Source organism: Myotis brandtii, unplaced genomic scaffold (genome assembly GCF_000412655.1).
Source record: "Myotis brandtii unplaced genomic scaffold, ASM41265v1 scaffold144, whole genome shotgun sequence".
In the NCBI taxonomy this organism is placed as follows: domain Eukaryota; kingdom Metazoa; phylum Chordata; class Mammalia; order Chiroptera; family Vespertilionidae; genus Myotis; species Myotis brandtii.
Window position 1 is genome coordinate 4,994,578 of NW_005355159.1, and position 22,855 is coordinate 5,017,432.

At 47.0% G+C, this 22,855-nt stretch overlaps 1 protein-coding gene across 2 annotated transcripts in view; it reads left to right on the plus strand.

Annotated features, from left to right (window-relative positions):
• ANXA2 (annexin A2) overlaps positions 1-21,919 on the plus strand; it is a 63,284-nt gene extending 41,365 nt beyond the window's left edge. For both annotated transcript variants that reach the window (XM_005861112.2, XM_014535505.1), the window contains exons 4-13: positions 7,329-7,423; positions 10,603-10,716; positions 13,718-13,808; positions 14,711-14,790; positions 16,175-16,234; positions 18,017-18,110; positions 18,644-18,739; positions 19,233-19,291; positions 20,408-20,530; positions 21,555-21,919. In XM_005861112.2, coding sequence (XP_005861174.1) covers positions 7,329-7,423; positions 10,603-10,716; positions 13,718-13,808; positions 14,711-14,790; positions 16,175-16,234; positions 18,017-18,110; positions 18,644-18,739; positions 19,233-19,291; positions 20,408-20,530; positions 21,555-21,614 — 872 coding nt within the window. In that variant the 3' untranslated portion in view covers positions 21,615-21,919. The remainder of the gene's footprint in view (positions 1-7,328; positions 7,424-10,602; positions 10,717-13,717; positions 13,809-14,710; positions 14,791-16,174; positions 16,235-18,016; positions 18,111-18,643; positions 18,740-19,232; positions 19,292-20,407; positions 20,531-21,554) is intronic.
• The last annotated feature ends 936 nt before the right edge of the window (positions 21,920-22,855 follow it).

A 22,855-nucleotide genomic window follows, 5' to 3' on the forward strand; every position in this document is an offset into this window, starting at 1 on the left:
AAGAAAGTCTTCTAGCTCTTTCTGTTGAAAAACACACACAACCCAGCTGGGTGGTCTCTTCGGTGGCGTGCATGGTTACTTAGTGGGGCAAATCACTGTCTACTGATTATTAAATGTGCTCATTTTTATGTTCTAAATAAGTACAGTTCTGTAGATATATAGACACATTACTATCCCAAATCCTTTTTAGGAACTGTGGGGGGCTGGGGAGGAGTGTGGTATAAAGAAGTATCAGTATAATTTTTAAGAGGTACAAACATGCCCTGGCTGGGTCTCAGTTGGTTGGGCATCTTCCTGTGCACCAGGAGGTCACCGGTTCGATTCCAGTTAGGGCACATGTCCAGGTTGTGGGCTCAGTTCCCTAGTAGGAGGTATGCAGGAGGCAGCCAATCCATGTTTCTCTCTCCCTCTCCTTTCCTCTTTCTCTAAAATCAATGAAAAAAATTTTTTTAAAGGTACCAACAGGATTCATAAATACAGGATGATGATCACATGTCAAATATTTATTTAACTCACATAAGGCTGGTTCACGGGGAACTTGAGAGGCTGGGTGTTTATAGGTGTGGAGTAAAGAATGTTGGAGGAAGATTGCTGGGCTGGATACCAGACCATTCACGTCCTGCAGGGCAAGTGAGTGGGAGCACGCACCTGCGGGGTCTTGAATGGGCCTCTTGGCCACACTGGGAGGACTTGCTGTCTTCCTCTTGCCTTACTTCCAAGTTTGGATAATTTTCTGTAACAGGAGGCAAGATAGCCCAATTCAGTGAGCCTGGGTCTTTAACCCAGCTTTGAATCCCAGCTGTGCTGTGTGACCTTGGGGAGCCCCTGCCTTCTCTGAGCGTTGCTTTCCCCCTGGGTAAAATGGGATTGACATTATCGCCCACCTCGCCTGGATGTGGTGAAATCACATGACAGAATTACGTAAAGCACCTAGCAAAATGCCTGGCACATTGTAGGTACTCAGTGAATGGTTTGATACGATAATAAATAAAATGTGTCCATACCTATGTAGATGTGGCCCTCTCCTCTCTCTGTGGCCTGCCTGCGACCTGTTGTAAAGATGATTTCTCCTGAGGTTTGATACCGATAGGCCCAGTCATCTAGGCCAAGTTTTCGCCGGGATCTAGATAAGGAGATGATCTGGGCAGTTTTCCCTCTGTTCCTAATCAGTCAGTCCTCCCCCGAGAGTCTGAGCCCTTCATCAAACAAACGAGATCCATTTTCTTTGTGCAGTCAGTGTGTCTTGGCAGATGTGAGTCAGCATCCTGTTCAGAACGGCCTCTTGGTTCCTTGCCCATGGACAATAAAGACATTTTCCATGGGTGCCAGATGCCGAGCTGACTTGGGGTTCCACCCGCAGAGAGGAGGAGGAAGCTCCGGGAGGCTGATTTTGTGGTTTGGGATTCAACCATTATTTTAGACTGCAAGTGTTCTTTATGTTTTAAAAATACAGCGGTGGTTTAAGGAACCCACTGCCCCAGGCTCCTCTGCTTGGGCCCCGCCGTCCGCAGCACCTCCCTGTGGCCTCACTTGATTGAGGTTGACTGGCCCTTGGGACAGTGACTGGCCTTTCTGATGCCCAGCTCAGAGGGTTGGAAACAGCTTAGTTAACCGATGAGGACAGCCGACCATTTTCATTCAAGGGATACATGCTTACAGACTTCATGGTACTATTTCCCATGAGGAGCCAAGAAAGTTTGCCTTAGGTCCTCACCAATCGTGAAACTCTTAACCTCTATTAGTTTTGAAAATAAATTTCTAAAAATCTGCCTGGATCACAGGATTTCTCTGTTCTCACCCACGTTGTGTAGGATTCCCGCACACCCCCCCCCCCACGCCCAACTCACTGTTTCCCAGTGTGCGCCTTTGTTTAGAGTACTTTGTGACCGTCCACATCAAACACAAGTACAGTGGGATAGGAAAGAAACATTATCTGGGTTTGTTGTTTTTTCCTTATGTTTTTGCCCGAGCCACACAGTTTTGTTTAGATCCTGGGCCCTTCCACCCAGCAAACACTTCCCTACACACTGGAACGTGAGCCATCTAAATCAAAAGTACAAATGCAGAGAGGCCGAGCCTCGTCCCCCGGGCATCTGCGCCTGGGTTACATTCGTCAAAGCTTTCCCTGCGGACTGCACTCTGTCCATTGTGGACGATGATTGTGCTGGTGTAGGGAGCGGAGTGTTCAGTCCTCATCCTTCAGCTGCATCCTGGGCAGGAATGGTGAGTAACCGGATGACCCTTGCAGCTTCCACCTGGACTGGACTGTTTTCCACAGGAATAAACTGCCTCACCCATCATGATGGCAGGTCAGGAGGAAGCAGCAGTCCTCTGAAGATAAGATGCTTAAGTTCCACAAGCAGATATGTGTATTCTGGTGTCCTGACCCAGGACATGCCTGGAGTGGCTTCGAGTGGGCAATTGATCGTGGGCTCCATGGTTCTTTCACCCTTCCAGCTCAATTTGAAACGTGCAGACAGTGGTATGGCAGAAATAGCTGACGTAGGTGAGGTGCTCAGAAGGGGGAGTGGGCTTCCACTTGGAGAAATATCTTCCGTTTAATTCCTCTGCATTAGCATTTTTGTCAAGCGTCGGAGTGTTCCCTGGTAAGGCGTCCCCGCTTGTCGGAGGCTGCATCGCAGCAGGCGGTGTGCTTGGTAAATAATTTAGGTAAAATGCATTTAGATTTCTTCAGACCACAGCAGCGGCTGCCTCCTAGGTGAGACTCAGGTTAACTACCCAGGCTCTTCATGGGGATTTCCAGTAATTGGATTGAATTCCGACTCACTGAGCCGGTGCTATGAACTGAAAAGCAAAAATCTGGTTGACTTAAGAGCATCACTGCGCTGCGGTCTGTGTGGTAGACTCTTTTCAGGTGTTATTTCTTCCCTGGGTCGTGGGGACAGAGGTAAACATTTCTTTCCCTAAAATTGTAGGCGACCCCGCACCTGGCAGAAGCGGTTGGTGGAAGCGTACTTGCGAGTCTTGTACATGGGCAGATGTCTAAAGAGCTTCCAGTCTGCGCCCGATGCTCAGCCGTCTCCCGTGGTGATTCTTAAATAATCCCCAGGGAGGTGGCTGAAAGGCTGCTTCCTGGGTCCAGAGTCCCAGAGAGCCTTTAATCAGTAGATCTCAGGTGGGGCCCAGGGCACTGTGTTTTTATTAAGTGCTCCCGGTGATCCTAATTCAGGTGGGCCGGGGCCACATTCTGACACAAACCTAACTGCATTTGTTCCCAAGGGAGGATCGTTTTTTATGGATCTGTGTTCTTGGTATGTGTTCAGGTCAGCAGCCCCAAATTGATTTCAGGAGCTATTAGAATTGAGGTTAGAGGATACAACTGTATTTTGCTGTTGTTCTCCTGCATTTTCAGACTTGGGTAAGAAAGTTAAGTATAAAGCAAAAAACAAACAAACATGTACATAATAAGTGGTTTTCCTAATTTAGAGTTAGAACCACAGAATAGAGACAGAGAGAGCCCGCTGGCCAGGGAGCACACGTGTGTGGTTAGGCATGCATGCAGGTGCACATGCCCAGACACACATCGCTAAAGTAGGCCCTGACTTCAACGAGTCTTTGGATAACTCTACTCTGCCCATATCTAATTGAAACTAAATATATGGAAGCTCGATTCTGTCTGTTAGTGTTTCGTGGAAGCAGAAATGGAGGTCATTGTTCAAGCCCCTTACCTGTGCAGGTGTGGAAACTGAGACCCACGGAGGGCAGATGTTCATACAGGTGACATGTGCACAGCTGGGCCTCAATCTCTGAGTTCACTGTATTCATCTATCGACTAGGAAGAGAAATAGCTCTCCCCACTGGGTGATTACATAGACAGTTGTTAGGATGTTTTAGAAACCAGAGAGAATTACATAGATCGGGCTCCTAATTATTTTGCACATCGTGTTTTATTAATTAACTAGAGGCCCGGTGCACAAAAATTTGTGCACTCGGGAAGGTCCCTCAGCCCGGCCTGTGCCCTCTCGCAGTCTGGGACCCCTCAGGGGATGTCCACCTGCTGGCTTAGGCCCGCTCCCTGGGGGATTGGGCCTAAGCTGGCAGTCAGACATCCCTCTGGCAGCCTGGGAGCCCTTGGGGGATGTCCACTTGCCAGCGGGGAGCAGGCCTAAGCTGCAGTCGGACATCCTTAGTGCTGCTGAGGAGGCAGGAGAGGCTCCCACCACCACTGCTGTACTGGCAGCCGTCAGCCTGGCTTGTGGCTGCGCAGAGCTCCTCCTGTGGGAGCGCACTGACCACCAGGGGGCAGCTTCTGCATTGAGCGTCTGCCCCCTGGTGGTCAGTGTGTGTCACAGTGACCAGTCATTCCCAGTCGTTCTGCTGTTAGGGTCAATTTGCATATTACCCTTTTATTATATAGGATAGAGGCCTGGTGCATGGGTGGGGGCTGGCTGGTTTGCCCTAAAGGGTGTCCCGGATCAGGGTTGGGGTCACGCTGGGGTGCTTGGCCAGCCTGGGTGAGGAGCTGAGGGCCATTTTCAGACTGGCCACACCCCCTTCAGGGTGGGGGTCCCCGGTGGAGTGCCTGGCCAGCCTGGGTGAGGGGCTGAGGGCCATTTTCAGGCTGGCCACACCCCCTTCAAGGTGAGGGTACCCACTGGGGTGCCTGGCCAGCCTGGGTGAGGGGCTGAGGGCCATTTTCAGGCTGGCCACACCCCCTTCAAGGTGAGGGTACCCACTGGGGTGCCTGGCCAGCCTGGGTGAGGGGCTGAGGGCCATTTTCAGGCTGGCCACACCCCCTTCAAGGTGAGGGTACCCACTGGGGTGCCTGGCCAGCCTGGGTGAGGGGCTGATGGCTGTTTGTAGGCTGGCCACAGCCCCTTCAGGGTGGGGTTCCCCAATGGGGTGCCTGGCCAGCCTGGGTGAGGGGCTGATGGCTGTTTGCCATCTTGGTTGCATTTAATTTGCATATAGTCACTCTGATTGGCTGGTGGGTGTGGCTTGGGCGTAGCAGAGGTGCAGTCAATTTGCATGTTTCTCTTTTATTAGATTAGATGTATTTTGAACCATTCCAGGAGTCTGTTGAAGTGAAATCACTAGTTGGTGTTAGAACAATGAATGCATGTCACTCATAGTGTATTAAAAAAAACCTTTTATGGTCATTATGGTGAACTTTGAAGTACATATATAATGAAAAGAAAGAAAACTTTAAATTATCCATAATTCCATCACTCACATGACACTATTAAAATTTTGGTATAAAAGCTTTTAGGTATTTTCTTACACATACAATATGTATCTTACTAAAATTGGGTTATACTGGGTATACTGTTTTACAACCTATTTTTTCATTTTATACTTCACAATATATTGTGAGTATTTTCCCATGTCAATATTTTATTTTATTTATTTATTTTTTAAATATTTTTATTGATGTCAGAGAGGAAGGGAGAGGGATAGAGAGATAGAAACATCAATGATGCGAGAGAATCATTGATTGGTTGCCTCCTGCATACCCCACACTGGGGATCGAGCCCGCAACCCTCTCATGTGCTCTTGGCTAGAATTGAACCTGGGACCCTTTAGTCCACAGGCCGGTGCTCTATCCACTGAGCCAAACCAGCTAGGGCTCATTAATATTTTATGGCATCATTTTAATTGACTATGTAGTATCCCATTATATGAACAAAAAAACATTTACTTAATCTGTCTCTCTTTTTTTTTTTAATTAATAAATCTTTTATTGTTCAGATTATTACAGATGTTCCTCTTTTTTCCACCATATCTCCCCTCCACCAGGTTCCCACCCCACCCCATGCCCTTACCCCCTACCACTGTCCTCATCCATAGGTGTAAGATTTTTGTCCAGTCTCTTCCCACACCCCCCACACCTCCTTCCCCCCCAAAACATTTTAAAACTTAAGCATAACATTTCAAGAACAAAAAATGTTTTAAGTCCCAATTTCAATGTCCAAGTGTTCTGAGTCCAAGTTTCAATGTCCGACAGTTCCTTAATCTGTCTCTTAATGGACATAGGTTTTTCCTCCTTTGATTTTTTGATATTATACACAATGCTGAAGTAAGCATCTTTGGAACTGAACCTCCCATACAGCAGTTGGGTTTCTATGTTGACACTGGATACTCCAAAAAACCAGAGCTAAAGTAATAGATCTGCAGTTAACATACTGACTCACTTATTGGTATGAGCTCACTTTTATTTTTATTCCCAGAAATTCTAACTTTCTGCTTTTTGACCGTTCTAACATGCTTGAGAGTTGAGGGGACCTCTGTCAGTCTGCTCATGGACTGCCTCAGAGCATCCCAGTTCTGACCTTCCTGTGGCTTTGGGACTCCTGGCTACCTCTAGGCCAGGCTGCTTGCAGTTGCCATGTGACCTTGTAGGCATAGCTGCTCTGCTCTCTCACCCAAGAAGTACCTGTACAGTTATGGCAAAGACTCCATTAAACAAAGTTCATATTCAGTTAAGAGAGAAACCTTTCACTCTCTGAATTCTTAAAATTGTGCTTTCTGAAGGTAAATGGCCTGTTAGGAGTATTTCTGACATTGAATAGGAAACTTTCAGACACCAGAAGGCATTGCTTATCTGTGTAAATACACATGTTCCAATTAAAATAGGTGCTAAAATATTTTGGTGGCACTTCAGAACTCCCAATTTAGATTTAATTTAGATTAAAACACTTATTCTTTTTAATAAAGTTATAAAATTGATTATTAAAATTGCCTGTTGAAGATGAAAAGCAGTGGAACATTTATTTTCCTTACAAAACAATTTAGTCTTCAATAAGTATGATTGTATTAATCAATTATGCTATTAAAATACAACTGCCATATTAAATATGACTCATTTGTCATGACAGTTCCTATAATTATAGAAATTATACCTAGCTGATTATATAGTCATACTCCCACAATAAATATAAATAATTGTCTCTATTAATTCGGTTCCCAGTTACTGTCTATTAAGTCCTCATTTAAATGGCAATTTGGGGACCTTCATTTAAAATCCTCCTACATCTTTGTGTTCCATCTGACTGCCAAAACCCCACAAATGCACCTCCTACTGTTGATTCCAGAAACCTGTTTATGAATTAAACCATTTTTAAAAAAATAAAAATATTTAAATGGTCCATTTAGGCTTGAGGTTTGAAGTAGTCAGGAAAAAAAAGAAAAGGGGGTATACATATTGTGTGGAGGGTGCTGGCAAAAAGAGAACAAATTTTGATGTCCTGGCATTTTTGTTGGGAAAAGAGGATGTAAGTTTTTATTTTAAAAACTCTATTTAAAAGCTTCTATATAAGCCCAGAGGACTAGAGTATGTTGTTAACACTTCATAACTTGTATTTCCATAGGGGTGGATGAGGTCACCATCGTCAACATTTTGACCAACCGCAGCAATGAGCAGAGACAGGATATTGCCTTCGCCTACCAGAGAAGGACCAAAAAGGTACGGACAGTTTGGGGGATGGAGGGCATTCCTTATTGAATTTCTTTTTAAAATCATGTTTGCAGCCATTGCTTTTTCTTTTCATGAATTCTGGCTTGTACCAGCAAGAGCCTTCTGGAACCCTTGGGGATCCAAGGTTTCCCTCTTACATCCTTGTAAGAGTCACAACTTGCATACATGTGGCCCTGGAGTGCGTGGAGCCTTTACCCAGGGTGTGGGGAGGGGGCCGCTCTGGGAATAGAAAGTTAGAAAGCATAGGGAGTAACCATAACAGGTGCCACTTACTGAATGCCTGTCGCGCCAGGCATGTCGTTCTCCACATATAGCAGCAACTCGTTTCATCTTTATGACTTCTGTGGGCTCTTGATAAGATGTTTTTTAATTTATCTTTGGACACTAGCCTCCACCAAGCATTGATCCTGAGCCGTTCCTCTTGTGTTTTAAAAACAACAACACTTGCATTCTAAGAGCTTTGCAATGAACGGGCTTCGTGGTTCAGTCGGTGTCCCAGGCTATCTTCAGCATGCCATGTTCCCCACTCTGTAAAGGTCTTTGTGTGCTTTCTCTCCTGCTTGCCCACTAGTGATTAAAGAACAGCCCGAGCTTATTCATCCTTTATTTTGTCACAGTGTTAGGAAACTTTATTTTTAAGGATGGGCTGCTTTATTTTTAACTTCTTGCTATTAAAAGCTTTTGATTTATTCTGGGATGGTGCAGTAAGCGTGGCTTCCTGCGGCTCCTGTTTGACTTATGGCTTTCACTCGCGGCCAAGTGGAGCTGAGCCGGGTGCATTCTGGGAGGCATTTCTGCCCTCGGGGTTGACATGACCACCAGGGTTCTGGGAGGTGCAGGTCAAGCCAAGTTACTGCTTCAACCCCCACCTCCTGAACCAGTCGGAAAAGACATACACAGGAAGGTATCGCTTCTTTCATCTCGTGCTTTAACATTCTTCTCCCAATAGACTTATAGTGATCTTTTGCACTGAGGCACGAGGGGAGCGTATCATTTCTCCAGTTTCCCAACAGGATCTGTGAGCTGGAATGAGTTTCGGTTGGCATAGAAGGCCCACCTCTTTAGACAGTGTGCCTATAATTGCTCCTCAGCTGTCACCCACAGGGTGGGGTCTTGGAACACACATAGGGGTGCACGGAAATATAGGAGCCTTGGTCTTAATTTTAAGTTAGATGGAGGACAAAGCTCTTCATACCCTGTTGGAGGGAAGAGATGACCAGAATCATGATGGGTTCAGTGGCCTCCCCAGCTTTGCTGTGTGCTGGAGACAGCTCGCTGTCCTGCTGCTTCTTGGTGCTTCTCAGCCCTGGGCTAAGAAGAATGCCCATCTTTTTTTTTTTTTTTAATATATTTTATTGATTTTTTACAGAGAGGAAGGGAGAGGGATAGAGAGTTAGAAACAGCAGTGAGAGAGAAACATTGATCAGCTGCCTCCTGCACACTCCCTACTGGGGATGTGCCTGCAACCAAGGTACATGCCCTTGACCAGAATCGAACCCGGGACCCTTGAGTCCGCACGCCGATGCTCTATGCACTGAGCAAAACTGGTTAGGGCAAGAATGCCCATCTTTTACAGAAAGATGCATAAACTGCTTGTAGTTTCTGAAGGAAACCCTGGATGCAGAACCTCATGGCTTTGCAGGAGTTGTTTGCATAAGAAAGGAGAAAGCCCTGTCTTGCAGATGACGTTAGGGCTAGGGGCTGAGGCTGCTGAGGTGATAAATTTGAGCAGCATGGTCAGAGCTGGTAGGAGTGAACAGCAGCTGGGAGAGAGGGCTGGTTTTGTGTTGCTTTCTCGCTCAAGCAGATCCAGATGCCAGGTTTCCCCGTATAGGGAGAGATTATGTTTTATTTATCAGACATTTCTGGAGTTTCTGTTATTGCAGAGCCTTGTGCTAGACATTAGGAGCAGAGGAAGCTGAGCGCTCATGGTGTTTATAATAGAAGCGGAAGACGTCAGTAGGACCACAAATGCTATTTGAGGTTTGAACAGAGAACAGGTAGAGAGAGGGGAGTGGCCAGGGTAGGCTAAGTTTGGAATTACCTAACCTCAAAGTTCCAAGTTGGAAAATTGGTGCTATAATTGGAAGGTGTTGCTTTTAATGTCCCCTCCTACGTGCCGTGTGTAACTAGGCCGGCGGGAAGCAGGAGAAAGTCGGTGTTGGAAAGGTTGGGCCGGATCACTTCTAGGATGATCCATCTCAGTTGTCAACCTCTGTGAATGACGTGAGAAGATTCTCGCATCACCTCTTAGTGCCCACAAGCACCTCTAGGGTCTGGACACTGTAGATGCCATGGGGTGCTGTTGGCAAGCAGGAGAGAAAGGAAGAAGGGAGAGAAGAGGAGGGGGAAAGGGAAAGGAGGAGAAAATAATTAAAACAGCAGAGTGCGTTGTCACCCAGTGCTCATGATTTGTAGGAAACGTAATCCCGAGGAAGCATCGTTAAGAGCAGCATTGAATTTTGGGGTATCTGTCTGCATCCATGGGTGCCACCAACTCATGACTTAAAATCTGTGTTAATGTGACAGTGGAACCCTTGAGAAATAGCATGCAGTGGGGACATCAGAGAGGTCATCAGGGGGGCTTTAGTCTCCATCGTCACTACCAGCCCATCCCAATGTGGCATGAACAAACCGGCATTTTCTCGGTCTTGGGTGAGGTGTTCTGCATAGGAAGGCTTCATGAGCCCCTTCCAGCCACGGTCCCTTCTGGATACGTTCATGAGCCACCTTTGGCACAGCTGTACCAACACCTTTCACAGGACAGTATCTGCAGGTCACGACGTCCCTGCTCTCCACTTAAACCAGCTCCTTCTTGGCAGAGGCCCTGACCCCAGAAAGTGCCCGTCTTCCGCCGGCTCTGGCCACGTGCGGGTGTATTGGACACTGCCGTCCCACTCGTCGCTTCCTGAGGAATTGCATCCTGCTCTGTTTTCCTTGTAATGCCTGGGCGAGGAGGCACCATCAGCTTGGGTTTGAAGGGGTTTTGTCAGGGGAAGGTCTGAGCCTTTGGTTTCTGACACCTGCATCTGTTGAAGGGCCTGCAGCTGAGGGATAGTTTGATCCAAGACCCTGAATAGTCACAGAATCACAACCTGCTTCCCAAATACACACACCTCTCTGAATATTGGTTACCAACCATGATTTCCATGTTTTTTTCCCTGAAGGAACTGGCGTCAGCACTCAAGTCAGCCTTGTCCGGCCACCTGGAGACCGTGATTCTGGGCCTCTTGAAAACACCTGCTCAGTACGATGCTTCCGAGCTGAAGGCCTCCATGAAGGTAGGCACGTGAGGGGTGCAATCTCGGCTGAGTCTGCCGTTAATATTTGTGAATTACAGCTTTCTGAGTATAAGTGGGTGATTTTCGGTTTTGTTGAAGTCTCATTTGGAACCATCTTTTTTTTTTTTAATGAACTGAAGCGATAAGTCTTAAGATTTGTACCAAAAATATTTCAATTACTTTTTTTTTTAAGCCTGTAAAGAAATTTCATGATGCTGAGAAGTCAGTTACCAGCTGCTACTTCTTGGCACCTGGGCAATTGAAGTACCATTTGGAAAAACTACTTCCTTGATTGCACTTCCTCCTTGGAAAAGATTTGTTTTGATATTTGAGGCAAAAGTAAAACTCAGAGCTTTTGTTCAGCGATGCTTGCAAATTCTGCCCATGTTCTTGGGTGTTTCTTTTCCTGACCTCCTTGTCAATCCTATTGTTTAATTCAAATTTGGGCAAAATCAGAACATCACAGTGCATAGAAAGAGTGATTTCAGATCGTGAGTGGTACCTGCGTTTCGTTCAAAGTATTGTAGCACATATTTCCTCTTGTTTTTCTTTTCGAAGTTATTTTTGAACATGGAAGTTTAGTTTAAGTTACAGCGTCAGAATCCCAGTTTGGAAACACCCTGAATTTTGTGTGCACCTAAAACATCAAGCAGTATACAGATGTAACAGATGCATACACATAAATGCATGTTCCTGCAAAGCACAAAACGACCCTTTCATAGTGTGGGGCTGCAACACTTTGAGTAATCAGATACTGCCCTCTGCTGACAGACCTGGGGAAAGCCTCCCCTTAGGGAGAAAGCTGTAGTTCTGATTTTTTATTCTAAGTCGGAGTGCATTTTCTACGGTGTCACTGTCCCTGAACTATGAAGAGACCGAGCCTGTCACCAGAGCTGATGTCACAGTTCGGTTGTCATCCCTTTCCCCAGAGAGCCCCTTTCGAGGGAGGCAGCTTCCCACACCGGGCATGTCCAGGGTGGTGAACTCGATAGGTCGCTCCAGGCTGCTGAAAGGTTTGTGGTGAGATCTTCCTTCCTTCTCTAGTTTATCTGAGCAGCCTTGCCCTGAGTTTCCTAAGTCGGCTATATTGCAGGGAAGATCTGATTAAGAATGATAAAAGTTGACAACACACCATGATCCCGGTGGATAAAAAGAACTCTCCCTTAAAACCAAGCCAGGGACCTTTGGAGCCATCGATGAGTTGGCCTCTCCGAGGTGTCTTCTGACCATCATCACTGCACATCCGTGTATCTTATTTTCATCAGGAACTCATTAGTTGTGACTCATGCCGTTTCACTAGTATCTATTACCAGGATTAGTGACATGAGACGGACCTGTTTGAGCTGTCAATCACCGTGGTAATCTTGTGATTGGGCCCAATGAAAGGTGCTTTGACTTCTAACTCTTTGACCTGATGCCAGCTCTTCCATTAGCCCTCACAGCCGAGTACCCCTCTGAAATCCATAAAGCTTGAAGTGACATCAGCTGAACTGTGCTTTAAAAAAAATTTTGTTTTGACTTCTGGCGATACCAGTGGCGATACTGCCGTGTGTTACAGGAGAAGTTGTCCTTGTGATAGGAACTGTGGACAGTCTGGGGAAAGCTGGGCCCAGTTTTAGAAATTGCCAAGGTCACCTTTGAATATAGAGATAAAACCACTATTGGAATGTCCAGATGTTAGCACTGGTATCTCAGTGGTGGAGGAAAACACACCTTATGTTGCATGTCTGCATGCATTTCCTCCAATGCATGAGTTATTGTTAGATGGAAAAACTGCCCTCTGCAGTATTTGAAGATGTTTGGTAGTCATTCTGTAGCACTTGCACAGAATGCTTTGTAGACCCTTGGCTAAGAAGAAAATACATTTTGACTTTGCTTGGAACCTCTATGAATTGTGATAAAAAACTCTGAAGGAAGAGGCATTGGCTCACAGATTAGATTAAGAATAAAATTCAAAATTAACCATTAACCTGAGGCTTAGTTTATATTACACAAACCACTTTTCAGGGGCATATAAACTCTAATAAGTTTAATTAATAGCTGACATACTTTTCATGTGGATCAGGAAGTTTCTTATTGTAGTAACACCTTATAATTGATTTACATTTTAAACAGTTGTAATTCCACTTAGTTCAAAGTGATATTTCCATATTCAGAAAGACAAGTATTAGAGAGTCCTGATTATTAAATCTTGACTTTGATCATGAAGCTAGCTTTGAAATACATGTTTCATTGCGTCCTTTCAAGCTGTCTGGCTCGCTCAAAAGTGTATATATTAAATTTGAATACATCACCCAGCAAATTCTTATTCCTTAATAAAGTGTTGATGTCTAGGTTTATTTGGCACTTCATTATTTCCTTTTGCTTCCCTAAAATGCCCGAAGAGTGCATAGTAATCAAGCAAAAATGGAAATACAAGAATGAAATTTTTAACATTAACCCAATTTTACATTTCAAAGAGGCGAAGCTAGAAATTTCATCTTATCTCTACCTATTTCTGGTTAAAAAAAAAAAAGACTTAATTTAAATCTGACGATGTTGGCTGGAAATGATAACATGAAATCTCTATATTCCTTTATTTTAAATTACTGACCAGAATTGTTTAGTAAAGAAAGTTATTTTCCCATCTATTAAAATAGTGGGTGATTATAGAAATCGAAAAATAAAGAAAAATGGGAATAAGAAACAGTTACCCATTTTATAAACCCATCACCAAAAGGCAACCACTTTTAACATTTTGCTGTCTCCCCCTATTCGCTATAAAAATATATTTAATATAGTTGAACTCAAATATGTCATACCATCTTGTATTCAGGTGAAGCATTTTTAAAAGAATAGAAAATAACATTAGCTTGTGCTGAGGAATACAGTACAGATCCCTCAGTAGGATGCAGAAGGGAGCATGCGACCTGGTCATGTCTGCACTTTACCTGGTTGAGATCAGAGAAAGCTAATGGCCAGGAGGACTTGCCTGCTGACATTTGTCCTGCCTGGTTCACAGGGGCTGGGCACGGATGAGGACTCTCTCATTGAGATCATCTGCTCCAGGACCAACCAGGAGCTGCAGGAAATTAACAGAGTCTACAAGGAAAGTGAGTAGCCCTGCTTCTGTGATACCTCCTCTCAGCCCAGCTTCTCTAGTCCCCATCATAGCTCTCTGGGCCATTGTCCAGTGTAGGAGGCCTGGTTACGGATGCAGAAGTGCCTACCCCTTTGTCCAGGGGTTTGCCGTGGTCCAGGTCCTTCTCCTCCATCTGCTTTTGGCCAGGGTTTTGATTATTACCTTCCACTAGAACTTCTACAAAAGGACAGGCAGGAGAGAAATCAAAATCTATTGAAAAGGTGAGATGGGGAGAAGTGGAAGGTACACATGGTTTTCATTTATTGGGTGCCACCCAGCCTCCGCTCAGGGGGTTCCCACCTGTGGACCCAGAGATTGTTGTGAGAGACAGGGGGACCTGTGTGCACCGAGCAGTATAGGAGGCTGTGGGTAGGATAAATGATGCAGCTTACATGGGTATGTGTTCTGTGTTTCAATATAGATGCTATTTTGAATAATGGAAACTAACTCACAAGTACTACTTAAATCTTACTAGTTTCTGCTATTGTGCATTTTCTTGCTCAGTGGATAATAAAGCACCAGTGTGTGTGTGTGTAGCCCTTCGATTTTTTTTATGTTCAGAATGAGTATTCCTAGTCAAGCAGGGTGGGAACCAATATTTTAGTTACAGAAGGGGTCACTGATCGAAGGTGAGCTTGAGCGGGATCTGATCTATGATCCAGCTCGGTCTGCCCCTTGTTACTGATTAGAAAGAACACTGGCTCTGGGTTGATGAGGGTCCGGTTCATTCTAGGAAATCCACTTACATTTGGGCAGGTACAGCCGTGCTGCCCAGGCATTTCTGCTTTTCAGAGGCTCTGTGGGCAGGGGTGGGTGGAGTGGCTGGCTAGCTGCACAGGCAGGAAGCGTAACCCACGTGTGTTGCTTTCCAAGTGTACAAGACTGATCTGGAGAAGGACATTATTTCCGACACATCTGGCGACTTCCGCAAGCTGATGGTTGCCCTCGCGAAGGTTGGTTTCCGGTTTATTTCTTTGTTCTTGCTTCTTCCCAAGGCAAGTCCCATACCTCATTTTATACTTGAGAGTGAATTAACTCAGTCCTCTGTGCCCGCACCAGAAACGGCAGCTGCATTTCCGACAGTGGGTTTGCTCTGTCCCTGCAGAGTTGTCATTTTTTTTGTGATGGGATTTCTTATCCAGCAAAACGGCGTGGTCAGGTGGACTTGTGGGCCAGAGGAGGGGTGGGCGGCTCTCACGTCCTGGCCTGGACTTATGTGCCAGCTCTTGCCACGTGACTTGAGGAAGGTCGCTTTGCCTCTCTCTGTGGTCACCTAGGACCCAGTAGAAGCGACCCTGTTGTTTCTTTCACCTGCTCTCACTTCTGATGAGAGGATTGGCCTGTGTAGTCTTTTGCCTGGAGAGGGGTGGGGAGGCCTTTGTTTGCTAATGTTAACACATTAATGAGGGTGAAAGGCATTTCCTTTCTGAATCTGAGTTCTGACCCGTATGCAGTTTAAAGCCTATGTGCCAGGCGGGGAAGAGAAATTCTTTTCCCCAGGAACCTGAGGACAAGTGACCGATTGGATGCTGCCTCCTGCCCACTCGCATCTCCATCCCTGGGGCAGCTCCGAGCCGCCTCCCCGGCTCTGCTCCCTTCTACCGCCCTGCCTGCCGCCATCCACTGGTCTTTTTTGCAATTCATTTTCACCATTTTATTCCCCTGATCAAAAACCATTTCAGCGGCATCAAATCCAGGCTTTCTGCTTTGTAAAAGAGTCCCCTGTACCCTGGTTCTCCCTACTTGATCTTCCTGGGATTCCCTCCTCTCACCTGCTGCAGCCGGCATCACCTCCCTCCCCCGGGCCGCTGGGTCTCAGCCTCCCGTGCTGGTGCTGCTGCTCCGAGTGGCTTTCTCCCCCGCCCTTCACGAGCCGGCTGACATCCTTCCAGGCTCACCTCCGCCGTCCCCACTGTCCGCAGACCTCGCTGGCTCTACTCCCTGACAGATCCTCCCTCACTTGCATTTCACATCTCAGAGCCAGAGATTGCTGTGCTTTTCCACGTGGGCCATGCTTGTTCTCCATCTGGACTGTACGCTCTGAGGGGAGAAACTCAGGATCATTAGCTTCTTTTTCTTTTTCGAGTGGGGATGTTCCGTAAGGGGCTTAGCCCAGGACTGGGTACCGAGAAGCGGGTGATGCTGTGAGGCACAGCCCCCACCCCACTTCCTCAACTATTTCATCCATCCTTGGTCTGGTCTAGACTTCAAAGTGAAGAAAAATTTTAAGTGGGTATTTGTTCAGTGAATTAAATAATGGCTTACATGACTTGGAGAGAAAAATAGCATTAAAATGTGCAAAGGAATATATTTGATGTTGTTAACTTTCCTCTGTAGGGTAGAAGAGCAGAGGACGGCTCTGTCATCGATTATGAGCTGATTGACCAAGATGCCCGGGTAGGTGCCAGAGTGCTGTTGTGGGTTTCTATTTTCTGGGAAGCCTCTGGAAAGTTTGTATAATAATTATCTACACTGTGTAACAGATTACCTCCAATCAGAGTGGCTGAAAACGGTAACCATTTATTGCTTCTCGGGTCAGAAATTAGTGAGTGGCCTGGCTGGGTGGTTCTGGCTCAGGGCCACACAAAATGGTGACCAGGGCTGCTGGCACCTGAGGGCCACCCACAGGACTCTTGGCAGAGGCCTTGGCATCTCTCCACATGGACTCTGCATGGCTGCTTGAGTGTCCTCACAACATGGCAGCCGGCTTTCCCTGATTGAGTGATCATGGGAGAAGCAAGGAGGAAGCCACATGCTCTGTGATCTGATCTCAGGAGTCACACAGTCACTTCTGTCCTGCTCTGTTCACTGGAAGTGAGTCACTGTGTCCGGTCCACAGTCCGAGGGAGGGGAAGAGAGGAATGTCAGAGAGTTTGTGGGCTTCATTTACACTTTCTGGGAGCGCTGGTTAACGGGCATCCCCTTACACCGCTGGTGGTAATTACAGGATCCATACCCGACTCACATGCTCCTTTAGGCTTTGTGTGTGTGTGGGTGGGTGTGTGTGTGTGTGTGTGCGCGTGCCAGTTTCTGCAGGGTGTGGTGAGCTGTGCACACTGGTGTGCATTTGCTACAGTGAATGCCAGCAGAGTAAATGATAGAGAAAGCCGAAGGAGATGGGGGAGGCACAGCCGGGCTGGAAGGGGGAGCCCAGCAGAACTCTTTCTGGTTCTAGTTCAGCCGTGGGCAAACTACTGCCCGCGGGCCGGATCCGGCCCGTTTGAAATGAATAAAACTAAAAAAAAAAAAAAAAAGACCGTACCCTTTTATGTAATGATGTTTACTTTGAATTTATATTAGTTCACACAAACACTCCATCCATGCTTTTGTTCCGGCCCTCCGGTCCAGTTTAAGAACCCATTGTGGCCCTCGAGTCAAAAAGTTTGCCCACCCTTGTTCTAGTTGCATATTCCCAGCAAACGACTTGTGAAGCTATTCACATTGCTCTGAGCTATGTGCCTTTCCCGGGTGTCAATAGCTATCTCAGAACATTCAGAAAAGCTGCAGAACAAAATTTATTTAGATTCATTTTAGTTTTAAATGTCAATATATTTTACACTGTACTTTTAGCAAGTGGTGGAGAAGGTTTTTAAATAAAGTAATAGAAGGTGGGTTTTACGATTTCCGGATAATGGATGGTTACGGAATGAGTATCTACCCTTGCATACGCCTCTCCCCCATCCTCCCCACCATTGTTAGTGTTATTTATAGCCTTTAAGTTTTCCAGAAGCTGAAGATAAGGTTGGCCTGGCTCCTTTCTCAGCTCCGTCATTTCCCGAGTCTCTAAGAAGCTCAGGTGTGGGCACCGGACCTTCAGTATTTGGCCACTGGCTTACTTGCTATTATGGTGCCAACAGGGAAGGAGGGCTGGGTGTGCTAGGAACGCTTGTGTGTCCTTCTCTATGCATAGAAGCCCTCAGTCCTTCCGGTGTTCAAGGAAGGAGATTTGGGCAGTGCTGGCCTCACGAACAATCTAGTCTCATGACCATCTGTCTGTGTCTAGGGAAGCCTGCTCTTGATGAAAACTTGCGCCCTTTTCATCCTTTTCCCCACGTCTGTGGTGCAGTCATCCTTTCTCACTTGGCGTTTTGAATGTGTAGGTTTTAGTGTTTTCACATGACGTTTCTATGACTGGCTGTGGATCCTGTAGTTACCTTTCCTGGTGGGTTGTGCTCGTAGGATCTCTATGATGCTGGAGTGAAGAGGAAAGGAACTGATGTTCCCAAGTGGATCAGCATCATGACCGAGCGCAGCGTGTTCCACCTCCAGAAAGGTGGGTGCTGTGCGCTCCGGGAGCCCCGGGTGTCGGTGTTGGGGCTCACATCTGCCAGAGCCAAGTCCACTCTCCACATGGCACCCCGTTTCCCTCCCCAGGTCCATTTGCCCTTCTCTCCCATTGTGGATCCGTGTTTCCCCTAAGTAGTTCCCATGGTCCGGTGCTTTAGCTTGCTGCCCCTTCTTGTCTGAGGATCCTTCTGTTCTGCTACGTGTGTTGAAGTAATGGACTTGGCTGGGTGCTATGTATTCCTGTGGCTTCCAGATAGAATGGGTTCCACTCCGGGGAGATGGAGATGTTCAAACATGGCCCAGGCCGTGCCATTCAGGCCACGTGCACGGGACAGTTGTCCCAGGGCAACTGGTACAATGTCAGCTCTGGTTACCATGGTAACCCCTTAGCCCTTAGGATGCTGCGATGATTATTTTCTTTTTTCTTTTTTTTCAATTGTGGTATATAACCGTGTGGGTGATCATTGACAGCTTTGACTGGTGGCTCCGTTTTAGTAATTACTTGTTGCTTTTCCTTAGTATTTGACAGGTACAAGAGCTACAGCCCTTATGACATGTTGGAGAGCATCAAGAAGGAGGTCAAGGGAGACCTGGAAAATGCTTTCCTGAACCTGGGTGAGTAAGTGTGGTTGGTCCCCCATCCCTGGTGGACGTCTGCTCTCAGTAAACTGCTGACGCAAAAGTAACAAGAGAAAGGGCTCTGTTGGAGACGTTCTCATTGTCCCTGGGTTTCTGTGGCCTCAGAGTCCCCAGTGTACAGCCTCAGGGAACTGAGTGCCCCACAGGGTCCCCGGTGTTCCCTCAGGGGGCTGAGTGCTGCACAGGGTCCCCGGTGTTCCCTCAGGGAGCTGAGTGCTGCACAGGGTCCCTGGTGTTCCCTCAGGGGGCTGAGTGCCCCACAGGGTCCCCGGTGTTCCCTCAGGGAGCTGAGTGCCCCACAGGGTCCCCGGTGTTCCCTCAGGGGCTGAGTGCCCCACAGGGTCCCTGATGTTCTCTCAGACCCTCCCGTTTTGCAGCCCATTCAGGTCGTCTGGTGTGTGCCCGGATCAGAGCCTAATTCCCCCCTAGTGGACAGAGGAGTAACTGACCTCTTTGCTTCTCCCCACAGTCCAGTGTGTCCAGAACAAGCCCCTGTATTTTGCTGACCGACTGTACGACTCCATGAAGGTAAGGGCAGCGGGCTGAGAGGTCTAGGTTTTCACACTAGGCTCTTCTTTCATGTCCCCAAACTAAGTCCCCTGCCTAGTGATGGAGGGAGGAGCCCCGAGGTCTAGGTGCAGAGCGCACCAGCCAGCTGTGGCTGCATTCGACAGGTGAGGAAGCCACCAATCTATCTTCTCACTCTCCAACCACTCGAACACGTGTTTGTGTACAGGCAGAAAACAAAGCGCCCGGGAGAGAGAGAGCCAGGGGATGGTTGCGCCTGACTCCTGCTCAGGTTTCTCAATGATTCCCTCCTATCACCTCTGAGAGAAAACCAGCAAGGGAGGGAGAGACTGTTAAGCAGCCACGATGTAATAGACATTGTGTAACTTACTTGAACTTAAATAATTACCAAAGAGCCTGAGGCTTATTGTTTTATTGTTATTATTTTCTTTATAGGTGAGGAGGCTGGAGCTCAGAGAGCTTCAGCTTGCGGGAGGTTCCATAGCCAGATTAGAACTTGGGTCTACGGACTCCAAAGCCAGCCCAGTCACTGTCCCTTGAATGAAGCATCTCTTCCCACAGTCCCATCCCATTGTCCATGCCTCACATGTGCCCGGTTCTTTCCATCTTCCAGGCCCGCCCACTTCTTCCTGGGTCACCCCCTTGTCCACACTGCCTCTCCCCCTCTCTCCTCAGGCTCATGTAAAATATGACCCTTACCTTGGCGCCCATGGTCTGAGGCTCTGCCAGTAAACTCAGTGGTCTTTCTGCTCATGCCGTGCACGCTGGCACAGGGCAACGATGGAAACGTGACAGTGGGGCCTCTCTGAGCCCCGGAGAGCCGGGACCTATTTGTTACGTGTGCAAACTCGCACACTCGTTGAACCGAGCCTTGCAGTGCTTAGTGCTCAGCCCGCGTTCAGTGAATGCACATGTGGGAGTCCGTGCTGACGTCACCCTGCTGTGTTTCACGCTCATTTTCTCTTCAGGGAATAGTCACACTGTTCCATTTGTGATCTCTTAGTGAGCAGCATCAGGAATCCAGATCAGTTCCAGGGGCAAGAAAACGTGCTCGATCGGTTTGTGGTTAACATTGCTCTCAGGGAATGTAACTTGGAATGTTGCCTTGACTTTCAGGGCAAGGGGACACGCGACAAGGTCCTGATCAGAATCATGATCTCCCGCAGTGAAGTGGACATGTTGAAGATCAGGTCTGAATTCAAGAGGAAGTATGGCAAGTCCCTGTACTATTACATCCAGGTGAGCCCACGGTGCCGCGTCGCCCCCACTGCCCTTGGGGGGCCCGGGACCCCGGGGAGAGTCTATGTTTGCTAATTCACTGGGGAAGAGATAGTCACCAAATATCAGGGATTTATTTTGAAAGTGCGATTTGTCCTGGAATCCTATAGAACAGGCAGATGTTTTGTGTTTCCCACATGTGTTATTCTACAATGTAATTGGTGTTCCTGATGATGACCCTGTAAGAGCTGCTGACATCCTCAAGAGATTTAGATCAATTACATTTTACATTTATTATATTTCCGTTTCTTGGAAAATCCTCTGTGATTGGCCTGGGGGCATTGACCCAGAACGCCCATCTCTCCCGCCAGTTTAGTCTCTGTTTTGGAGAGATGGAGAATTCACATGTAACCAGTAATGGCCTTCACAGTGGTCCCACTGTGTGTGGTACAGACAGGCATTGCGATCCCTTTTTAGATCCTGACGTTTCCGAAGGCAGGTCTGGTTACAAGGATGAATTTAGAAGTGGGTTAGCTGTGCCCAGGTGTATTAGGGCATATGTGTAAAGTTTAGGTCCCAGTTAGACTCCTAGTCATTGTTTCTTCACCTCACCGGCTTATTTCCTTGTGACCTTAAGAATTTAGGAAACAGTACTGTGAGGCAGGAAAGGACGCCACCTTCTGGAAGGGGGAGGACCAGGGAGAAAGTGGTGGTATTGTCAGGGCAGTTAGAGCAGTCACGTACCATATGAGTCCCCAGTACCTCACATTTGCTCAACTCTTGTGGTAATAATGTGACTTGAAAGTCTCCCCCAGGCCACATTCCCTGAGGGTCCTCCGGTGATGATGATGGTGGTGGTGGTGGTGGTAATGGTGATGATGGTTTGGGTGTGGCCTTCCGGGCCTTTGTATCTAGGCAGGTCCTGCAGAGTCTTCTCTGTTAATTTGGGAGAAGCTCTGTGTGCACTGGCTCTGCCTGTATATTATGGCGAAGTTTGGATCTTTTTTTAATACTGAATTTCCTTTTCCTCTTTGACCATTTGCAGCAAGACACCAAGGGTGACTACCAGAAAGCGCTGCTGTACCTGTGCGGTGGGGATGACTGAGCCCGCGGGGGCCCAAGCATCCAGGAGTGGTGCTCCTATGCTTCCAGCTAACAGTTCTAGGAAATCTGCTTGCGGCTAGTGCCCATCCCTGTGCCCGTCCCTGTGAGGATGCCGTTAGCATTGCTTCTGCCTCACCTTATCTCAGTTGCCTAAGCATTGCCTGGCTTTCCCATTTGGCCTCTCCTTTTAGCCAAAGAAATGAACATTCCAAGAGTTGGAAGTGAAATCTATGATGTGAAACACTTTGCCTCTTGTGTACTGTGTCTTAAACAGATGAATAAACTGAATTTTTACTTTAGAACCAATCACTTTGTTGACCTTGCTTTTAATTTAATTGTTTAAAAATCAAACATCCCTGAGGACTGTGTGGTTCAGCTGGTAAGCCTGTCCCTAGAGCAGTGGTTCTCAACCTTCCTAATGCCGCGACCCTTTAATACAGTTCCTCATGTTGTGGTGACCCCCAATTTCATTGTTACAAATTGAACATAATTAAAGCATAGTGATTAATCACAAAAACAATATGTAATTATATATGTGTTTTCCGATGGTCTTAGGCGACCCCTGTGAAAGGTTTAATTTAATTGTTTAAAAATCAAACGTCCCTGAGGGCCGTGTGGTTCAGCTGGTAAGCCTGTCCCTAGAGGATGAAGCCTCTAGAACTGAGCAGTCTGATATGATGGCCACTGTACAGATGTGACTAATGAAATAAAACAAAATGAAAGAAAACAAATTCATGTCCTCAGTCATGCCATCCACATTTCAGATGCTCAGTACCACGTGTGGTGAGCAGCTAGTGGCTGCACAGCGAGGGAGAGAACATGCCCATTATAATAGAAAGTTCTACTGGGCAGCTCTCCATGCCCAGGAGATGATGCTGCCTATGGGGGAATAGCCCAGAGTTACCCCTCATCTGCTCATCTTTCTACAGCGACATAAGGAGAAAATAAGCATCAGTGGTGGCCTCAAACTAGGAAGAGGAGAGGGGTCGGTGGGTTCTGTTTAGCAAATATTTTTTTAAGCCCTTAGATTTATAGAAATAAGTAACATCCTGCCCCTACCTCCCAGGCCACCTTCAGTGAGCCAGGCCACAGCATTCTTGTAAAGGATGTCTAATGGAAGTTCCCGGATCAGGACCACAGAGAACATGATTGCTTTTGGCTAGGAAAGATGACCCAGAGGGGAAGGAAAGATTTGAGCTGTGCCCTGAAGTGTAAGGTGAAGTTTTATAGCTGAGAGGGAGC